This window comes from Macrobrachium nipponense, chromosome 30 (assembly GCF_015104395.2).
Source record: "Macrobrachium nipponense isolate FS-2020 chromosome 30, ASM1510439v2, whole genome shotgun sequence".
NCBI classification, from domain to species: domain Eukaryota; kingdom Metazoa; phylum Arthropoda; class Malacostraca; order Decapoda; family Palaemonidae; genus Macrobrachium; species Macrobrachium nipponense.
Window position 1 is genome coordinate 17,947,285 of NC_087218.1, and position 18,499 is coordinate 17,965,783.

Sequence of the window (18,499 nt, forward strand, 5' to 3'; positions counted from 1 at the left end):
CTCGTTTTTATAAATTAATTGATAATATATTGATTTGTAAAATTTATATCTTGTATATTAAAGCGTAAAAAATGTACGCTATTTTTTAAGGCTTCGTGCTCTTACACCTGACATAGAAGATAATTGTCAAGGAAATAAGTCCTGTAGTTCAGAGAGCAGGTTATCCACGAAGGCGCTGCCAAGTTAATGGCATTCTCTCAATTCGTTCAGGCAATGTAGACTAGATATTAACATCTGGAGATAAAGCGTTCTTGTCCAAAGTTTGCTCTTTCCATTTTCCAACGCCATTTAAATACGAGTCTATAATGTTGGAATTTATTAACACAAAATCCCTGATATGTCAAGAACTCTTGCGAGCGTAAAAGTAGCTTTTGACATTAGAGAAAAACATGGCTTTTGCTCTACGGGCTGCTCTATGAGCAAGAGTCCGTGTTGGCATAAGGCCAGCTTAATCAAAAACAACAAACTGGGCGACATCCATATGCAGTCAGGTGTGTTTTCTCACACCTGAAAAATGACGAACAATTCTATGTACAAATTAAGAAGAGATATCAAATACATATGGTTGGAAACCTTACATCGTCTGACATACGTTAGTAATTACAGTTCTGTAGCCTCTGAAAAATCCATAAAAGATCGCTTGAGTCAAGAGCGTTGGATCTGTGTTTCTTGGGATTGTTCGGTGCGTCACGTAGATTTCTGTTTCGAACCGAGGATGCCCTGAGGGTCGTATGACACGAATGTAAAACGGATCTGTCAGTAGCTAGTAGGATTATTTCCCAGTAGGCAGTAGGTTACACATAGAGGGTCCAATCAGTAGCCAGTAGGATTGCAGGAGGTTACATATAGAGGGTCCAATTAGTAGCCAATAGGATTATTTCCAAGATGTTATTAAATGCCACTCGATGGGTTCAGTAAGTAGCTAATAGGATTATTTGCAGACAAATACTAGGGCACATTTCAGGTAGATGGTACATAAAGAGCCCAATCAGTAGCTAATAGGGTAATTCCTAATCAGTCACTAAATGCCAATTAAAGAGTTCAGTCAGTAGCTAGTAGGATATATTCAAGCTAATAATGGATCACATTTAAAGGTGCTTGTAAGGAACTAGTAGCTACACTACTAAGTAATGGGTATTGGATTATTCAAAATGATTTTTAGACAGCTAGTAGGATCACATCCCTGACACTCGAAAAGGCGGCCTTTAGCTACTAGGATTATTTCCAAGCACATCATAGATGACATTCCCACCACTGTAAAGGTTATACTAGTAGCTACAGCTAATTGAACAGTGTTCGAGCATCTAGGAGGAACCCATCTTGAATATACGAAAGGAGGTCAGGTCAGTAGGACCATTTTTGCCTTATTAGTAGGATTTTAAAAACCTCTTTACAATTAGACAGTAAGCTGAAAAGAAGGATTTAAAAACATCTATATGAAAAGAGGTTAGGAGGATGACTTGTTTGCCCTGGCAGTAGGTTTTAAAAAGCATCTTTATAGCCAGACAATAAGCGAAGCCTTCTCCTAACGGGAGGTTCACAAACAGCCGCCACAATGCGAGGCCGTTAATAAGTGAAGTTTCGAAGCTGATGCTCGGGGCTGCTACATTAACTTCGCACGAGAAGTTATGGACGACAACAAATTCCATTTGATGATCATTGCTTTCATTTCCTGCTATGACGAGGCCAGTGTCGTTTTGCGAGAGAGAGAGAGAGAGAGAGAGAGAGAGAGGACAAAGTTGCCCGGAGCCAATCCGAGATCCATTTAATTTTGGTTTACAGTTGTCCGAAGCCGTTAGACTTGGAATTTTGCGAATGCCGTAAATGTTTATGGGTAATTAAGGGTCATTATCATGCAGGCAGCTGATGATGATTATAACGAGATGGCCCTTCTGTTAATTCAGTATATATATATATATATATATATATATATATATATATATATATATATATATATATATATGTAATGTCTGTTTGTTTATGTTTATTTGGATTTCTTCACCGAATAACCATGTCTCATTTACTTAGTGATCAAGTCCACAGGAGGATGGACGAAAGCTTTAAGCTTTGTTATATATTCATATGTATATGTCTGTTGTTTATGCTTTATCTTGGATTTTTTACCATACATGTTCATTTAACTTAGTGGACTCAAGTCCACAGGGGACTGGACGGAAAGCTTTAAGCTTTGTTTATATATTTCATAAATATATTTTATCTAGATAAACAAGGATATTACTGTGGGTCCTTCTTTTGATTTCTTAGAAGCACGATACGGTGTTTTTTTATTGCATATATACATATATATATATATATATATATATATATATATATATATATATATATATATATATATATATATCTTTGACGCAGTTGTCACTTATTCGGTGCTGAATTACGAATAAAAGTACTTACAGCAATAATTACACCTGTCGGGTAGTATATAGTAACGAGAAATGCACCATTACGTAATGGTGACTTCGAAACGAACGCATAACTGAACGAAGATTTTTGAACCGAAACGAAGCATAAAAGTCTTACTTAATGACTCAGAAAAGACATAAAGTAAACGAAAATAAAAAAAACCCTTCGGGATTAACCTTGACCTTCTGAAAAATAATGAAAGCAACGTAAACATAAACATCACGAGAGAAACAGTCAGGCCACGGGCGTGAAGCATTTCGGAACGCTTCGAACGCTAATCAGCGGCGCTCGGAACGCATTCCGAAACACTTTGGACGCTAATCGAGAGTATTCGTCGAGCGCCGCACGACAATTAACCGTGATTCGAACGCTCCCGCGCGCTCAGTGACGGAGAACCCGGTCTATGTCGTTGTCTGTGCTCGCTAATTTTTTTTTTTCTTCTCCCTTCATCGTCCGTGCGTTAATGAACGATATTGCCAATACGACGCGGTTTGGGGAGGATTCCAGGCACTCATTTCCATAAAGCTTAATGGAGGAATGGATTTCGGGATTTTGGAAATCTCTGCGAATCATAATGGCCGTGTTCGTTGGAGTCTTGGTGCCGTTAATGGCCCATCGGCATCGTTCGCTTCGTGTGATCCGTTATTTTTGCTTTGTGCTTTGTATTCTAGTTTTGTTTATGATTACTGTGATAATCGTGTTGATGATGATAGCCGTAAAGTGATTAACATAATTCTTAATTACTATAATTGCAAGAATCTTAAATTCACAATTTTCAAACCAATATTTCCCATTTCTGTTGTCATGCGCAGTACGTCAAACCAAACAATTTTTATATAAATGCAAATAGGCCTAATTCTAGCACCAACTCTTGCTTAGACCGAAGGTCCTTCCTTACCTGACACACCCCTGGTTGGATGTCCAACCTGAACATGCAGATCCCGGCGCTGGTGTCCCTGTAGGGGTACGATGGGTTGACGAAATTGGTCATGCTCTCGGTCCCCCGCTCGTTGCATCTGTACACTTCAGAGAAGAAGAAGAGTTGTGTATTCAGTGTGGTTACTGCAAGCTTTTTAAGATAATGGTCACAGTTTCGTGCCTCCTCTGTTTAATTCTGGATTATTATTATTATTATTACGAGAAGCAGCCCAGTTTGAAGAAGGGAGATAAAAGTAAAGATTGAAAGTAGGAGCTGCGTAGAAATAAACAAGAGATAGTTTAAAGTAGGCATTGCATTATGAGTAATGTAAAATAAGAGAAATTGTTCAAGTATTTTATCCATCTCCTAGAGAGAGAGAGAGAGAGAGAGAGAGAGAGAGAGAGAGAGAGAGAGAGAGAACAGTCATTTAGGTTAGTGCTAATTTAGAAAGAATTCCCCGTACTTTCAGTTCATTCCACTCGAAACAAAATGACGTGGATTAGCTCAGAAGTAGCTACTAACCAACCAGTTTTTGGCGTCTCAGTGAAATGTACTATATACTAATTTACCTTTAGCTTTAGAGCTGTCAACGGCTGATTTCCTAAGTAGAGAATTCCTTCATCAGCCCTTCGAAACCTAGACATTGAATTCACCAGTGTGCCTGTGAAGCTCTCAAGGGCTGATAGACAGGGTTTTCATTAAAGTTCTGGAGGAGCGGTATCTGCCTACGTGGGGGCGCGATGAGCACCCGAAGATTAAGTCTCCGTTTGTGACTCGGCGTTCTCGTGGTCGCCTAAAAGCGAACCTTTTGAGTCCTTAATCAGTGGAGGGAAATTACGACTCGTCCAAGCTTAGTTTCACTGGGCCAGCGTCGGATTGAGCCGCCGAAATCAAAGGGGTAGGGGATTGGGGGAGTGGGGGCCAGGGAAGGTATTTGTTGGAGATGTACAAAGTGAGTATAAGTATGAGAAAGTCGAAGGCGATGGAGAGAGAGAGAGAGAGAGAGAGAGAGAGAGAGAGAGAGAGAGAGAGAGACACACACACACGCAGTAATAGATAGTAGAACAGATATGTAAAAGTCAGAGGTACTCGACGGACTAAAGGTTATATATATAAAATTAATAGAGAGACTGAAGTGGTACGGCAGACGAAGGGGTGAAAGAATAAATATTATACGAGAAAATAACCGAGGACGTTTAAAGAGAGATAGACTGATGGAGAGATATGCAGACACAAAAACGATTGCCCATAGTCCACGAAATTCACAATTTCAATAATAATAACAATCTGATGTTCATGGACGACATCAAGCTGTATGGTAAGAGCATCAAGGAAATAGATACCCTAATCCAGACTGTAAGGATTGTATCTGGGGACATCAGGATGGAGTTTGGAATAGAAAAATGCGCCTTAGTCAACATACAAAAAGGCAAAGTAACGAAAACTGAAGGTATAAAGCTACCAGATGGGAGCAACATTAAACACATAGATGAGACAGGATACAAATACCTGGGAATAATGGAAGGAGGGGGATATAAAACACCAAGAGATGAAGGACACGATCAGGAAAGAATATATGCAGAGACTCAAGGCGATACTCAAGTCAAAACTCAATGGAGGAAATATGATCAAAGCCATAAACACATGGGCAGTGCCAGTAATCAGATACAGTGCAGGAATAGTGGAATGGACGAAGGCAGAACTCCGCAGCATAGACCAGAAAACCAGGAAACATATGACAATACACAAAGCACTACACCCAAGAGCAAATACGGACAGACTATACATAACACGAAAGGAAGGAGGGAGAGGACTACTAAGTATAGAGGACTGCGTCAACACCGAGAACAGAGCACTGGGGCAATATCTGAAAACCAGTGAAGACGAGTGGCTAAAGAGTGCATGGGAAGAAGGACTAATAAAAGTAGATGAAGACCCAGAAATATACAGAGACAGGAGAATGACAGACAGAACAGAGGACTGGCACAACAAACCAATGCACGGACAATACATGAGACAGACTAAAGAACTAGCCAGCGATGACACATGGCAATGGCTACAGAGGGGAGAGCTAAAGAAGGAAACTGAAGGAATGATAACAGCAGCACAAGATCAGGCCCTAAGAACCAGATATGTTCAAAGAACGATAGATGGAAATAACATCTCTCCCATATGTAGGAAGTGCAATACGAAAAATGAAACTATAAACCACATAGCAAGCGAATGCCCGGCACTTGCACAGAACCAGTACAAAAAGAGGCATGATTCAGTGGCAAAAGCCCTCCACTGGAGCCTGTGCAAGAAACATCAGCTACCTTGCAGTAATAAGTGGTACGAGCACCAACCTGAGGGAGTGATAGAAAACGATCAGGCAAAGATCCTCTGGGACTATGGTATCAGGACGGATAGGGTGATACGTGCAAACAGACAGACGTGATGTTGATTGACAAAGTCAAGAAGAAAGTATCACACATTGATGTCGCAATACCATGGGACACAGAGTTGAAGAGAAAGAGAGGGAAAAAATGGATAAGTATCAAGATCTGAAAATAGAAATAAGAAGGATATGGGATATGCCAGTGGAAATCATACCCATAATCATAGGAGCACTAGGCACGATCCCAAGATCCCTGAAAAGGAATCTAGAAAAACTAGAGGCTGAAGTAGCTCCGGGCCTCATGCAGAAGAGTGTGATCCTAGAAACGGCACACATAGTAAGAAAAGTGATGGACTCCTAAGGAGGCAGGATGCAACCTGGAACCCCACACTATAAATACCACCCAGTCGAATTGGAGGACTGTGATAGAGCAAAAAAAAAAAAAAAAAAAAAAAAATAATAATAATGATAATAATAATAATAATAACACATAAAATGCTCAAGGCTTTCATTTATTACTATAAAAAACATTGAGGATGATACACAAACCTTAGATTATTTCACTTAGAGATTACCATTACATATAAATACCACGGATCATTAGCCACTTACATCACCTTGAGGTTCTCTGTAGGTCTAAGCCACCTCTGGAATTATTAGCATCAACTTAGACATGACTGTAGGTTGTAAATGCTCTTTATTAGGCTTAAATATACCTTCAAGCCTAAGAATGCATTCATAGGCATATGACTTTTAAACAGGCCGGAAATCGCCTGCATTTTCCTGAGGCTCTCCCACAAATAGGAAAACACCAACACTATATGACTTGTAGACAGGCCGGAAATCCCCTGCATTTTCCTGAGACTCCCACAAATAGGAAAATACTAACACTATATAACTTGTAAAAAGCCAGAAATCACCTGCGTTTCCCTGACACTCAACCACAAATAGGAAAACACTAACACTATATTACTTGTAAACAGGCCGGAAATCTCCTGCGTTTTCCTGAGACTCTCCCACAAATAGGAAAATACTAACACTATATGACTTGTAAACAGGCTGGAAATCGCCTGCATTTCCCTAAGACTCAACCACAAATAGGAAAACACTAACATTAGCCTTATACTTACCAGCAGGTTTGAAGCCATTGCTGCCTGGCGAAGCAGTGGCTGGGGTAGTTGCAGCAGTTGTTAGGAACGGCCTCGTAATAATAAAACCAGATCCTGGAGACGAAGGCGATGTGGTGGTGGTGGGTGAAGAAGTCCCGGATCCTTGCAAGCCAATAGTAATGATGGTAGGGGAGGCTGAATCGACGCTTCCTGTGCTACCTTGCCCGTCTGTGGCACTGCAAGAGAATTTCTGTTTAGAAAGATGTGCTGTTCAGTGAAAGTGACATTTCAGAAAAACATTTTCGTGTAGAAGCTAAAATAAACGTGTAGTTTACCTCCCGCCTGCAGCCACACCTCCAGTGTTACTGGTGGTCGTTCCACCAGTAAGACTACCTGCAGTGTTACTGTCACTGTTTGTTCCAGATGATGACCCTCCACCACTGATGCTGCCACTTCCGGTTCCTCCGCTACTGATGGGACCAATCTCTATTCCACCCAAGCCTTCAGGGCCAATGAAGCCATTTAAAGTGCTTCCAGAGATTCCTCCGTCACTTGGAGTGACTCCGCTTCCAGTGGCTTCAGTGTTTTGACCACTGGTGCTCCCTGAACCTGCCTGAGGTCCTAGATTAGAGGAACCACCGATGACGTTTCCCCCACCAGGCTGCACACTGACTGTGATGTTTGTTCCATTAGTCAGCTGGATAACCAGGTTTTGGTACGAGTGAACCTGAGAAAAAGAAGAGATTTTTTCTCTGGTTGCAGTAAAAGCGATGACCTTTTAACACAATGAGTCTAGCATCATGAGCACTCTAGTGGGTACTGAAACAGCAGTAACTTGGTCCCTCTTCAGCTTCAACTGTCATATATATATATATATATATATATATATATATATATATATATATATATATATATATATATATATATATATATAGTTAAATATGAAATAATCAAATCCCAGTTTTCATCTGAAATAGAAAGCTAATTTTCCACATGTGTAGAGGAAGTGACCTGTAACCAAACCTAGGAAATGTTATACATTTAGATACTGATACGGTTCCGGAAAAAATTCGTATTGCAGAACCCTTTTCCTGCTGTTCCCTTCTAGTAAACACTGTTACATTTACGTTTGTACATCAAATATATATATATTATATATATATATAATATATATATATATATATATATATATATATATATATATATATATATATATATATATATATATATATATATATATATATATATATATATATGTATGTACAAACGTAAATGTAACAGTTTTTACTAGAAGGTAACAACAGGAAAAGGGTTCTGCAATACGAATTTTTTCCGGAACCGTATCAGTATCTAAATATATAACATTCCCAGGTTTAGTTTCACGTCACTTCCTCTGCACATGTGGAAAATTAGCGTTCTATTTCAGATGAAAACTGGGATTTGATTATTTCATTATCATTTTTTTTTACCTCATTCACAACAGACTGGCTTTGATTCTGAAGCTGCGACTGCCCCAGTCCCAGAAAGGGGTAGAGCTGTTCCATGTTGGTGGTAGGGCTTGCTGATGGCCTTGGGACTGTGGCTGCACTGGTGGATGGAGTAGGGCTGGCTGGTTCTTCGCTGTAGTCGTAGTCTGGATACACCAAATACGCAACTTGTCCCTGGTGCAGAAAAGAATGTCAGCATAGGCTTCAGCTTTCATTAGGTCCAACGTCATCTGCCGTGGGTGAATTTAACATTCCCAAGTGTGAATTCAGTTATAGATAAATAGATATTTTATTGACCATTCTCCGCAGAAACATCAAATACAATATTATGAAATTACACAAAGGTCCAAATGCATAAACTCATTTCACAAGTTACATTTCCTAAAAAGGACAAAAGAAAATGGCAACAATAATTAGTATTAATTTTTAAAATAACACAAAAGAGATCATATTGAGAGCTGTTTAGAATATCCAATTCTATATCACAGCAACAATAATATAATATAGACTAATAAACATCACACATTCAGATTAGACAGGAAATCCATTGATATTGTTTTACTTCTGCCCTCAGATGAGCAAAGAAATGGATGAAAGTTCGTCATTATGAAAATTTGTCGAATACTGAATTCACTATTCCCTTTAGTTCTCTTAAGGTGAATTATTGCATATAATTAATTATTGAACTACCATAATTTCCTCTGAATTGCCAGTCATATTGTGAGATGTACAACGTGTTAGATGTTAGACTTCATCTAAAAGGAAAATAGGAATTTATTACTCGAGAAACTGACACTTGTCTCCCCTTTTTAATTGTTACTTACTAAAAGCAAGGATTTTGCTACATAAAATGGGATTGAAAATGCAATGTAAAATTTAGTCAATGTTATAAACAAAGACAAGACAAGAGGAAAAACTAAAAGGAATAGATGAATGAATTGTGTTATGGAGAAAGACTTAACCAAACCAAGTTGAGCAGACATTGTAGACTTTTATTTTTTTTTAACAAGTGAAGAGTATATCTGGTGAATTATTAACCCACATAGACAAGAGAGACTTACCCCAAGACTAGCTAGGTAATCCAGGTCGTAGACAAAGGTATCATTAGAGTTCCTGGGGAAAAATGGCATCACCACTTTAGTTGGCTTAAGGTCCTGTTGTCTTGTGGCGAATGGAGGCGGCCTCTGGAAATAATTTGTGTTTTTGAGTGGAAAGTAAATTTAACATTACTGAAGATGCGGGTAACCCTAAAAATGTGTTCTTGTCATCTTGAAAGACAAAAGAAAACATAAAGTTCTTTGTATTTGACATATGCATTAAATCACTTGAAACCAGATTTCCTAATCACAAATCAAGCTTTCTGCTTTCATTTCCAATTCAAATATGCCACCAAGAAGATGTAATTGATACAGACCGTCGTGGTAGCTGTCTGTTGCTGAGAATTCTCTATTTGTGCTGCTTTGGAAAGAATGTCCTGTAAGTACAAGAAGTAATCTTCCTGGCTTCGGAACATTTGAGGAGAGTGGGCAAGGTCGTAGCCCCCTCCCAGCGTATCTTCTCGTCCAACTCCCATCCAGAAATTAGCTGGTGACACTGAAAAGAAAAGGGGGAAGATGCCTTTTTTCACAGTTCCTCTAAGATGATTATGGACAGTTATGAAAGGGTGAATTATAATCACTCTCATGTTCGAGTAGACTGAGAAAGAAAGGTTAAGAGAGGGTAATACTAAGATGATTCAGTGTAATCCTTTCTCGTAGTTGTCTAAACCCTGAAGATGCATATTTACAGCCACGGCCAGTGATTTGAAGGTTTCATTATCTTGCCTTTGACTAACTGTTGATTAGTAATTGCAAAGTTTGATACTGGGACCTTCAGATTCATTGGCTACGGCTATAGTAAATATCTTTCCTGGGGAAAGTTCTTTCTTAAGAAATAAACTCCCATGCGTAATGGAACCTCATTGTATCTGTTATATTGTCGTTATTAAGAAAGTTTCACACTATTATAAAACACTGCAATGAAGTTCAACATAAGCAAGCTGCATTTCCCCTTTATAATTATCATTATTATAAAAAAATTCCTAGGTGCTTCATCTAACATAGTTTGCCTGTCAGTCATATTTTCAACTGACAAGCATAAGAGAGCATAAAGCTAACCTGTCCTGTTGTCCTTAGAAACTTCACTCTTTTGAGATGGTTTTATGGGTCTCAAGGGACTTGTAGTGGTAGGCGACGTTGTAGTTGTTCTTGTAAGAGTATCAGTTGTAAACATGGGAATGAAAAGAGGCCTCGAAGTTCCATTTGTAGTCAGAGGTAGATGGACTTGGCCTGACACTTGAGGCCAGTGCTGCAGAAGACTTGCTAAACCAGCATCAATGGGCCTTCTGTATATCTGTGTAGGCCTTCTTGAGACCTGCGACGTCGAGCCAGTAAGGGTTTTCTCTAAATTTTGCAGTTTCGTGTGGCTAGAACCATCCTTATTCTCTAGTTCTGTGTCTGGTTTTGAGGATCCATTGGGTCTCAAGGGTTTGCTTACTGTTGGCAGAAACTGTGGCTTTGTTGCAGGGCGCAGGTAGACTGGAGGGCGCAAAGTTGGTCTGTCATAAGGGAACTCTACTTCACTCAAAGGCAATGCTGTTGTGAGCTTTTGGGCAGCTTGCTTCACCAGGATATCATACCAGTTAGCTGTCGGTGAAACTGATGTTTGAGATAGAGGATTTGTGGCGTTGTTTTCTAAAGCTGATTTTGGAAGAAATTGAAAAAATACTGGAGGCCGAACGGCCAAATTTGTTTTTGCTTGTTCTTGCATTAGCATACTAAGTGGAACAGAATTGGCTTGGTCAATGGAGTTACTTGATAGAGATGGATTCAAGTGCAAATTGTTGGAATCAATTTTCTGGTCAATAGTCTTAGTTACATAACTTGACATCTGGCTATTTTTAACTGTACTTCTGTTGAGATTGAGATTATTACTTGAATTACTGTACCATAATGGATTATTCTTGTTTTCGCTTATGGTTTCCTGTTGAAAGACTGAATCACCCTCAAGAAGAGAACTCCTATCTTGTACTTCTTCAGACAATGACAGGTAGTTATTTGTAGTCGTTTCCAGACCGTGCTGAGCACTTTCCGTCCTCCCCTTCGTCAGACCTTTATCTGGCACCTCCTCCAACTGTACACTATGCACGTCACTCCAGATGCCCAGATTTTCTCTGTTATCAAAAGGTAATGTCTGAGTCTCCCTAACTTCAGGAAGCATTGTAAGCACATCAGATGGTGACACTGAATTTGGGGTGGCGTAATGGGCTGAATTATTATGTGTATATGTATGTAAATGAAATGGTTCTGAATCTCTGGTGAAAGCATGATTGATCGTAGGAAAATATTGGTGGTGAAGCGAGCTTATCTCTGATATAGGAGGATGAGTGTTAATATCATCCAATATTGAAGTTACCGATGCTGCTTCGTCTGCAATAACATATTCTATTAAAGGATCTATCGTTCTTCTCCATGAGGTTGTAGCTTCTGTAAAAACTGCAGCATTTGAAGTCGTGGCTTCTGTTGCCGGAGTTGACGTAGAACTAGTGGCTACAAGCGTTGTTCTTGCAGTTGATGCAACTGGACTGTCTGACTCCTCTGTGTTTGTTGGTACAGCTGTGTTGGTCTGCGCTATTGCGGGCCGCCTCTTTCCCCAGGCCAGACCTAGAATGGAAGTATCTTTTTACTCTTCTGGGGGCACCATAAGATTAGTTGATGAATAACATAGCAACCCCTTTTGATAGTATTTTACCCTATTGCTGCTTAAGATAGAGTTTGAGGATCCTTGTAAATGAAGCTGCTTTTCAGTAATTCAAAAGTACACTGGGAAAGAGAATTCGGGTTAACTGTCCAGACCACAGTAAAACACATCTTAAACGCACATCGGTTGTTGTTGTTTAAGATTAAGCTGGCCTTGTGCCAGCACGGGCTCTTGCTCGTAGAGCAGCCCGTATAACGCACATCGGCAACATATTGCAGCCATGTCACTAGATTCACATCAACCGTGCATGTGATGTCTAGGCCTGCCCCTTATGACGCTCCTGATTGGCTGTTGATAAGCCAATCACAGGGCTGGAAACTCTCAGTCTCTAGCGAGAGTTCTCATAGGCAGGATGTATGTTCCTCCTCTCCTGAGGGATACTTTTGAAAGACGTATCCCTCAGGGGAGGTGGAACATACATCCTGCCTTTGTGAACTCTCTCAGGAGACTGAGAGTTTCCAGCTCTGTGATTGGCTTATCAATAGCCAGGAGCATCATAAGGGACTGGCCTAGACATCTGATACACGGTTGATGTGAATCTACTACAGCTAGTTAATAATAAGTCAGTGCTCGAAAGTTGAGAACGAACCTCCGGCAAATGCCGGATAATCGTTTGAAGCACTGGTCCAGACTGCCAATAAGTTGTTAACTAATAAGCAACTTGTTTATGATGTCTGTGCGATAAGTTGCTGACTTGTTTATGGCATGTTTCACTATAGTGAGGACGCAGCCTAACGAGTTACTCTCCAATGTCAGAATTACACTACCTCTATTGTAGATATGGAATACAAATAAATTTGGCACTTACTACTAACATTACTACTAAAAGTATTGATATTGATATCAGCGTGACCATAGTCACTGGCTGAATGTATTCTAGTTAAAATTGAACAGTTTGGGAAGGAACACCACCAATGATCTCGGTGTATAATGCATGACTTGCTTTTTAGGTTGTTAATGATGATGTGAATGGCTATGAAGTTTAACTCTAGCCTCTTTTGTGTTTTCCTTTATTCACGTTAAAGTATTCTTTTCTGTGGAACTTGGCTCCCCCAAAGGAATGTATGCCCATTAGGAATCATCATCATCATCATCATACATTCTTGAATTTCTCAAACGAGAACTATCGACGTTTTGGGTGTTAGTTTCTGAAAGGGAGCCCCAGTAGTAAAATCTTTGCTGTTTTTTTTTTTTTTATAAAGTTCCAATTCTGATTTCATTTAAATATTCTAAACTTCATAATAACCGTAAAATTCCAATATGACCAATTAGCTGCCAATTTGCTGTAACTCCTGAATATTTGTAAACTTGTTCAAATCATTTCGTGTGTCGATGTTTTCAGTCTGTTCCTCAGTATTCAAATTGACTCACACATATAATATTCCTGTATTACATTCAGATGCTTCCATTATTACCTATGTCGCTGAGTAACAGATTTCTTTAGATTCATTCGTACTACTGACATAGTTCGGCTACCCACTACCGAGTGGCTACAAAGGAGTTTGCTTACAATTCTGTTCAAAGGCTCCATTTTTTCCACGTGTGAAACCAAGTGCACTATGGCCTCTAATCTAATTATCGCCTCTTGCAAAGCCAGACAGATTTTGAATTCCTCTGCGCTTCTGTATTTCCATGGTGAACTGTCCTCAAGATCTACAACATCAAGAATGGAGCTGTGCGAAATTTTTGAACAGAGGTGGACAACTTGGCAAGGAAAATTTGATTTAATTGTGGGACGAATCCATATGAGGATGCTCAAGTCATTTGTTGTTAACATGGATACAGAGAGCAATTTAAATTTTTTATGTCGTACTTGTTTTTATTATTTAGTTATTTTCTTTTTTTATTTTTGTCTGTGATTTTTTTTTTCATTTCTACAAGTTCAAGGTCAGGATTAAAATTCAGGAGTATAAACTCCATGAACATAGCTCTTGCCTGTTGCAGGACAATCGGGACTTCGTAAATTTATTTTCCGTGTCTTCTAATTATCTGTTCCCGTAGGGGATAGGTACAGTTAGTGCACTTCACGTGGTGCACTGTAGGCAGTAGTTAAGGTTCTTTGCAGGATCCCTCCGCTCATGGTGTTCTCTTTCGTCCGCCTTACGTTCCACCCTCTACTGACAATGATTACATAGTGTAACTGCTTTGAGGCTTTGCCTCTCCTTGTTACACCTTTCAAACCTTTTACTCTCAATTCCTTTCTCAGCACTAAATGACTTCATACGTCCTAGTATAGTTCTTGGCCTTTGGCCTAAATCTCATATTCTAATCCTGTCGAACTTTCGAATAATGATTTGTTTAGACGAGAAAAGTCGTAACTCTCCGAAATATAAAATCTGCTCCATTCTGGCTGCCGGTCTAATAACAGTTCATAATCCTGATCCATTTAGGCTTCCAGTACTCAAAGCGCCATATTATGACGTCTAGGACTCATTTTCTGCCAGAGGAAAATTGTTTCCTCTGGGCTACAGGTTCTGTTTGCTGCTACAGAGTGGATTTTGCTTTCAAACCATTTGTTGCTTTAATTGTTTGTTTCCTTATTTGTTTATTTGCTTCCCTGTTTGTGTATTTGTTTCCGTGTTTGTTTATATGTTTCCTTGTTTGTTTATTAGTTTCCTTGTTTTTTTATCTGCTTCCTTGTTTGTTTATCTGCTTCCTTGTTTGTTTATCTGTTTCCCTGTTTGTTTATTTGTTTCCTTGTTTGTTTATTTGTTTCCTTGTTTTTTTATTTGTTGCCTTGTTTTTTATTTGTTTCCTTGTTTGTTTATTTGTTTCCCTGTTTGCTTACTTGTTTCCTTGTTTGTTTATCTGTTTCCCCATTTGTTTATTTGTTTCCTTGTTTGTTTATCTGTTTCCTTGTTTTTTATCTGTTTCCCGGTTTGTTTATCTGTTTCCTTGTTTGTTTATCTGTTTTCCTGTTTGTTTATTTGTTTCCTTGTTTTTTATTTGTTTCCTTGTCCAGAGAATAATATAGACATTTAGACATTCCAAATGTGCCTTCAAACAGGTACACATGAAAATTATACCCATTTTTACACTGCTACTATTATTATTACTACTACTTCTATCACCGTTATCACTAGTTCCTCGTTGGACGAATGGTTGACGTGTTCCCCTACCGATTTGGCAGTCCCGAGTTCGATTCCCCGCTCTGCCAAATTGGAATCAGAGGAATTTGTTTCTAGTGATTAGAAATTAATTTCTCGATATACTGTGTTTCGGATCCCACAATAAGCTGAAGGTCCCGTTGCTAGATAACCAATTGGTTCCTAGCCACGTAAAGATATCTAATCCTTCTGGCCAGCCCTAGGAAAGCTGTTTATCAGCTCAGTGGTCTGGTTAAATTAAGATATACTTAGCCATTATCACTACCACTACTACTATTTCTGCCACAACAGTGAAGGGACATACTGATCAAGTATTTTATAAAATCACTACAAGTTTTGCACTGTTAGCTGTTATCAGACGAACCAATATAGTTACCTAGACATTCTCATCCATTCGCCTCTATACACACACACACATATATATTTATATATATATATATATATATATATATATATATATATATATATATATATCCCGAGCGTATTCGAACATTCAGCACTGGTTTAAATTAATATTAAAACAGGCGGCTCCCTCTTACCTTTAGTGGCTGGTTATCTCTCTGCAATGGAATCAAACTACATAAGGTGGGCTAATGAATCCTCGTAGATACAAAAATATACTTTTTATTTCCCAAACTAGCTGAACATGATATGGAACAAAGTGATTAAATGATGTAATATAAAGAACTAAGTCTGACCCATAAAAAAACTGTAAACTGTCATTCTACTCTCCTGAATTAGACTAAGTGATCGCCCCTAAAACTCACAAACTATTAGTTTCTACATTTAAATAGTCAAGTCTTTAATGAGAATCCCATTCTCTTATATAATGCCATGAACCCATATGAAACAAAGAGTATTATTTTCCCCAACACATAAATAAATGTTAAATAAATGTATACACATTACACTAATCTCTTTTCAAAAGGCAACTTTTCTTAAGTCCTTTTAAAGGTACCGTACCTCTTACGATGGGCTTTTCTGACCTCGAGACCTCCAAAGCCATCCTGTGTCTTATCACTATCAAAAAGAGTGTCACCTTTTCTCTAAGATCTTGGGCGGTTGGACCCATCCATTACATGCACAAACACATACACACATCCGGACACGCCTTTAAAATGGCATAGCAGCTGCGAGCCTCACCCAGGCTGTAAGGGTCACCAGCCTTACAATGCATAATCATCAATTCTTTCATTTCAGCACCCTTCGAGAAATCCAGTGTTTGTCGCTAGGCCCTCTCTTGTCTCTAAGCGAAGAAAGCTGAGGTCTAACAATTCACGGACATATTTGCTTTTTCTTTTAGTATATATGTATATATGTATATATATATATATATATATATATATATATATATATATATATATATATATATATATATATATATATATATATATATATATATATATATATATATATAATATATATCCACAGGTGAAAAATAAGTGGTATATTTGTACATGTTAGTGAGAACAATCATGCTATTAACTGGGAAGGGGCAAAAAAGCTGGTGTGTTCTAATAATGCATTGGAAAGGAATATCATTGAATCTAGTTTTATAAAAGAAAGTTACACCAATAATATGAACATCAGTCAAGGAATGTATAAACTTGATCCTTTAATATCAAAAGAAATTTGTAAACTGTTTAAATTTTAAGGTTGGTTGTAGAGATATATGAAAATAGGATTATTATATTTGTAAACACAGTAAAGGGGGCAGTAGTGGTAATGAGATGTTCAACCCCGCCTCCCTGACACCTGTCAGGTGTGGACTTGTACCCTAAGCGGTAGTATCCCTTGAGAATTTATTGTAAATTTTAGCCTAATGATTTTTGAAAGCCACTCCTACCTTGACACCTGCCTGTGGGTGGATTTGCAGTCTCAAACTGTTGTGTGTATGTTCGTCAGTACTGTCTTTGTAGTATAAATACTCGTGAATTCTAATACTATGTATCAGTCCTTTGTCAATGGCTTGAAAATAAAGCCGAAACCGGTCAGGACCTACACCCTGTCTCTTATTTTTCACCTGTGGATATGTGTGATAAATGAATCACGTGCTAAAGTGATTATAATCATATATATATATATATATATATATATATATATATATATATATATATATATATAAATGCTTTTGAAAAAAGTATGACTGAGTGATAGATATGTATATAAGCAACCAATTATTAAATATCTCATAATTAGTCTCTCTCTCTCTCTCTCTCTCTCTCTCTCTCTCTCTCTCCTCTCTCACACACACACACACTGAAGTTAATTCCTCACGTTTTGCATTATGATGAAATTCTCTTTCTCTCTCTCTCTCTCTCTCTCTCTCTCTCTCTCTCTCTCTCTCTCTCTCTCTCTCAAACACACACACACACACACACATACACTGAAGGAAATCCCTCACGTCTTGCATTATGATGAAATCATTACCCCTCTCTCTCTCTCTCTCTCTCTCTCTCTCTCTCTCTCTCTCTCTCTCTGCGAATACTGACCGACAGTGGTATGTGGTTCGCCCCTAATGATAGCCATCTGTTGCTTGAGCCAAGCCAAGGCTTCGTCAGATGCCCCATCGACTGCTCGCTCCAAGCGACCTAGGGAACACAGATGAACAAAATCAATACATAAACAAAAACTAAATGAGAATTAGACAACAAATAAAAATATACACGAGCAAAACGAAATTAAATTAAAACAAAAATACAGAAGCTAGAATGGAACGAGAATTAGAACAAGTAAAAGACGTAAACAGAGAAGAATAAAATCAATACATAAAAAAGCATGAAAAGAGAATTAGAACAAAATTAAGTAAAAATATATGTAAGCAAGAATTAAATGCAAATTAAAAACAAAACATTTATAAATACACGAGCAAGTATGAAATGACCATAAAAACACGCAAAAAATGCAGAAACATGAATGGAATGAGAATTAGGAAAAAAAGTTAAAGTTATATATAAACAAGAATTGAATTAAAATGAAAAAACATTTATAAATACGCAAGCAAGAATGAGGTGACAAAACACAAAATGACAAAAACAAGAATGGAATGAGAATTAGGACAAGTAAAGACATCAACAAGAACGAAATGAGAAATAGAGTTAGAAATAAAGAAAGAAGAACTAATGACATGAGAACACAGGCACAATAGCAAAATTTTTAAAGAAAAATCAGAGAAAGAGAAGATTAGCATTGGAAACCATATTCTATTCATAGTCGGAATATATATCGTAAGTTATGTATGTCTTAGTTTAACCAGACCACTGAGCTGATGAACAGCT

The 18,499-nt window shown here is 38.3% G+C and overlaps 2 protein-coding genes across 2 annotated transcripts in view; one reads left to right on the forward strand and one right to left on the reverse strand.

Annotated features, from left to right (window-relative positions):
* LOC135202343 (cap-specific mRNA (nucleoside-2'-O-)-methyltransferase 2-like) overlaps nt 1–18,499 on the forward strand; it is a 273,293-nt gene that overhangs the window by 137,200 nt on the left and 117,594 nt on the right. The window lies entirely within an intron of this gene.
* The window catches only part of LOC135202088 (mucin-2-like), a 124,126-nt gene that overhangs the window by 39,478 nt on the left and 66,149 nt on the right, over nt 1–18,499 (reverse strand). The window contains exons 3-10 of the mRNA XM_064231341.1: nt 17,714–17,812; nt 10,473–12,017; nt 9,731–9,909; nt 9,378–9,500; nt 8,299–8,490; nt 7,165–7,556; nt 6,851–7,065; nt 3,323–3,447 (exon numbers count right to left, since the gene is read on the reverse strand). Coding sequence (XP_064087411.1) covers nt 3,323–3,447; nt 6,851–7,065; nt 7,165–7,556; nt 8,299–8,490; nt 9,378–9,500; nt 9,731–9,909; nt 10,473–12,017; nt 17,714–17,812 — 2,870 coding nt within the window. The remainder of the gene's footprint in view (nt 1–3,322; nt 3,448–6,850; nt 7,066–7,164; nt 7,557–8,298; nt 8,491–9,377; nt 9,501–9,730; nt 9,910–10,472; nt 12,018–17,713; nt 17,813–18,499) is intronic.